The sequence below is a fragment of the Lottia gigantea genome, assembly GCF_000327385.1.
Source record: "Lottia gigantea unplaced genomic scaffold LOTGIsca_11, whole genome shotgun sequence".
In the NCBI taxonomy this organism is placed as follows: domain Eukaryota; kingdom Metazoa; phylum Mollusca; class Gastropoda; family Lottiidae; genus Lottia; species Lottia gigantea.
In genome coordinates, this window is record NW_008707001.1 from 3,961,539 (window position 1) to 3,964,911 (window position 3,373).

The window sequence follows — 3,373 nt, forward strand, 5'->3', positions numbered from 1 at the left end:
CGGTTTCCCCCTGTCGGTGATGAAGGTCTGAGGGGCTGACATGGAAAAGACATCTAGTCGTTCTGGTGAGACAACAAACTAACTAAAGCCTCATACGCTAAAGGCTGTTCATGTTAAAGATTCCTCTACAGTTGGAAATTGAAGGCTAATGCTGCTGTCCTGGCAAAATTTCCCTCATTGCGATGTCTGTCTTCATTAGCTGATAAGGTGCAGACAAAAAATGAGACATTTACTTAACTATTCTTTGTAAATTTTGTTTTGCAGAGTGAGACCACGTCTGCCACAATCCGAACAAGGAAATATTTGACCAACCGATTACTATGCAGAAAACAAATGGTATGTAAATGTCTGATATTACTGGTATTCCAGGTCCTTTTATGACAGGCAGCTGAAGCATTTGTAGAATCTGGTGAACTCTTGTCAATTCCCCTGACAAAATTTCACATTAAACACTGAAATGGTAATGTTCAAGTTATGACTTGAAGTCCTGGTCATAAGCAGGATTATTGTATCAGAATTATATTCCTTTTGCTGTTACTCCCAATTCATTTCTTGAAAAAAACAGAACAGTTTGATACTGATAGATTACCATTAATACCTATTTGGATTGGACAAAAAGAATAAAAAAAGGGTAAGCTAATGCTATTTTCCTGTTAAAACACTGCAATCAGATGTAGAAAATTAAGATGTAACCTTCTTTTCGTTTTCTTTTTATTTGCAGGTTGTAGATATCATTCATCCTGGTAAGGCCACTGTACCCAAAACAGAAGTCCGAGAAAAATTAGCAAGAATGTTTAAAACTACCCCAGATGTAATTACCTGCTTCGGGTTCAAAACGAAATTCGGAGGTGGCAAAACATCTGGGTTTGCCCTTATCTATGATAATATGAATGTAGCCAAAAAATTTGAACCTAAATACAGATTAGTTAGGGTAAGAACCTTGTTTTTTTTTCTTGGAACTGCATTAGTATAGCATGCATATTGAGTTGATCCCAAAGATAAACTAAGATTCTCTGTACACTAGAGTTGATATTGTGATTTGTACAAAAATTAAATGAATGATGAATGCGATTATGTAAATATTTTGGTGAGAAAGTGATCACTAAATATTTCTTGAGCATGGAAAGAACTGATGTCTTTCAAAGAGGCAAACCCCATCCTTCGAGAGCTATCAAGAGTACTCTACTTCTAGCACATGATGCTTTTGAAGTGTTATAGATTCTCCAAGCTTAAAGACTCTATATATATATATTGCTTGTTTTGATTTGCAGCAAGGAGCTACAGCAATTAAAAGACCAGGTAGAAAACAGCGTAAAGAAAGGAAAAACAGACAAAAGAAAGTACGAGGTACAGCTAAAGCAAAGGTTGGAGCATCTAAAGATAAAAAAGTTAGTATTTTTCTGTCGTTTGGTTTCATAGACTTCTCCATCTTACTGTCGATACCCTGACTATGACCTTGACCTTTGTAAGGCCGTTTCATTTTTGTTGCCTTGCTTCATGATTGAATATACACTATGACTAGCACCACTTTGTACAGCCTTGCCATGGTCTTGCTGGTTTCATATTTTGGTATATGCAAATGTTACCAATTTATGGAACCAAGAATTTAAAAATTGTTGAAGGTTTTCTGAAATTATTAATCTTGATTGCCAACAAGTTGATATAATGTTAAATCATTTATTCAAAATTCAGAAAAAAGATTAGAGGTATGCCAAATTGTTCATGAAAGTTTAGCATCTGGCTAAATTCGTTGTTGATATGTTAACTGAGTTAAAATTTTCAAATTCAATTTGTATTATTTGATTATTTCATTTGTATAGTCTCAAATAATTCCCAACAGTTCTATTCTGCATTTTGTAGTCATCATTGTTTTAATTAATTTAAAAAGATTACACTTAAAGTAATAATAAGACATAACATGGAGGTATGGAGGCTGTTTTTGAAAAATGAAATTATTTAATGAATCGTAAAAGCGTATAGAATTCTTTGAGACTATTTAAATGATTTATGTTTAATGAAATTGTTAGCCTATTGTAGGCCGATATTCTCATGTTAATTGATTTATTTTAAGTATTTAATTAGTGTTTTTTATACGCCTGCGTGAGAATGGCGGAGTATATTACCGTTGTCCCTGTCAGTCGATCTGTGCTATATTGACTGATGGAATGTTGGATTAAGAAAATCTGCTTTATGCTACAGAATGTTGAAAACTTGGTCTGCTCTAGCTACAGCAAGATATAAGCAAGATAATATACAATTTAATAACATGTTGATACATTCAATAAACAGCTATCACAAAATGTTTGGAATTTGCTTATGGACCTTAAGAAAAAAAGATATCAGACTTCACTATTGCTAATTGGACCATGTTCTTGAACACATGATTCATTTCTAATAAAATTTATTTTTTCTTTTCAGTAAATGGATTGCCCTGACCTCTGATTCTTATTTAATAAATTTGATTTGGAGGAATTTTTGTCTTGTTTTTTTTCTCTCTTACCTCTTGAGTATATATGGAATACATTCTTGATACACCAAGGAATTGTTCAATTTATAAGAAAAGGATCCAGTACATTGAGAAACAACAGTTTTATAGATAAAAACTTTTATTTTATATTTAAGCATGTTTCATTACGCATACAGGTTAAATTCTCAAGTGATAAATCATCACATTAAGTGTTTTATATAATGAAAAGTGTTTAGAAATAAATAGAAGTTTATATCCATAAAACTGATGTTTCTTAATGTGCTGTGATACTTCTAAAAGTCTTAAGAGGATTATAAAGGGTCCAGTGTGTGTCTAAAAAGACCTTTCCTCCAGTGTGAAATTTTACAGGAGTACTGTCCTAACACAAGATTTTTGGAGAAGAAATCTTTAGTCTGTCTCCAGAGTACTTTTCTTGCACCAACTCAGTCCCTTAATTAGTCTGTAAACCAAGGTTGATCAAGACACTTCCCACATTTCTGCCCTTGTTTAGACCAATTGGGAGCAACGCTATGCAGTGTGTAATGAGAGAACTTTTCTCTGGCCTACTATTTAGGGGTTTGCTTAATATGCATAGCCTTGTTATATTGTTCCATTGAACAATGACAAGACATCTTTTCAATGTCGGTCCCTTTGACTTGCATTGCGTCCCTTTGACTTGCATTGCGTCACTTTGACTTGCATTGCTGACAAGGCGGAAACTTGTTAAAAAAATACAGAATCACAACACATGCTTGGACAGAATGCTGACATTCAGATTAGCGAGCATGTGTTATACTCATTGACCAGCCACTGCTTCAAGACACTAAAGTGACCTGAAACATATGTCCACACTAATGCTCAATCAGGATGAGGAAAGTATAAATTGGAATGGATGTGCCAGTCATG

At 33.9% G+C, this 3,373-nt stretch overlaps 1 protein-coding gene across 1 annotated transcript; it reads left to right on the top strand.

The window, feature by feature from the left end:
• Positions 1-276: 276 nt before the first annotated feature.
• On the top strand, positions 277-1,448 carry LOTGIDRAFT_110080 (hypothetical protein; the record flags this gene model as incomplete). Its single annotated transcript, XM_009047263.1, has 3 exons — positions 277-336; positions 722-931; positions 1,272-1,448. Coding segments are annotated over 3 exons (447 nt in total), but the record flags the coding sequence as incomplete, so codon positions are not given.
• Positions 1,449-3,373: the final 1,925 nt, after the last annotated feature.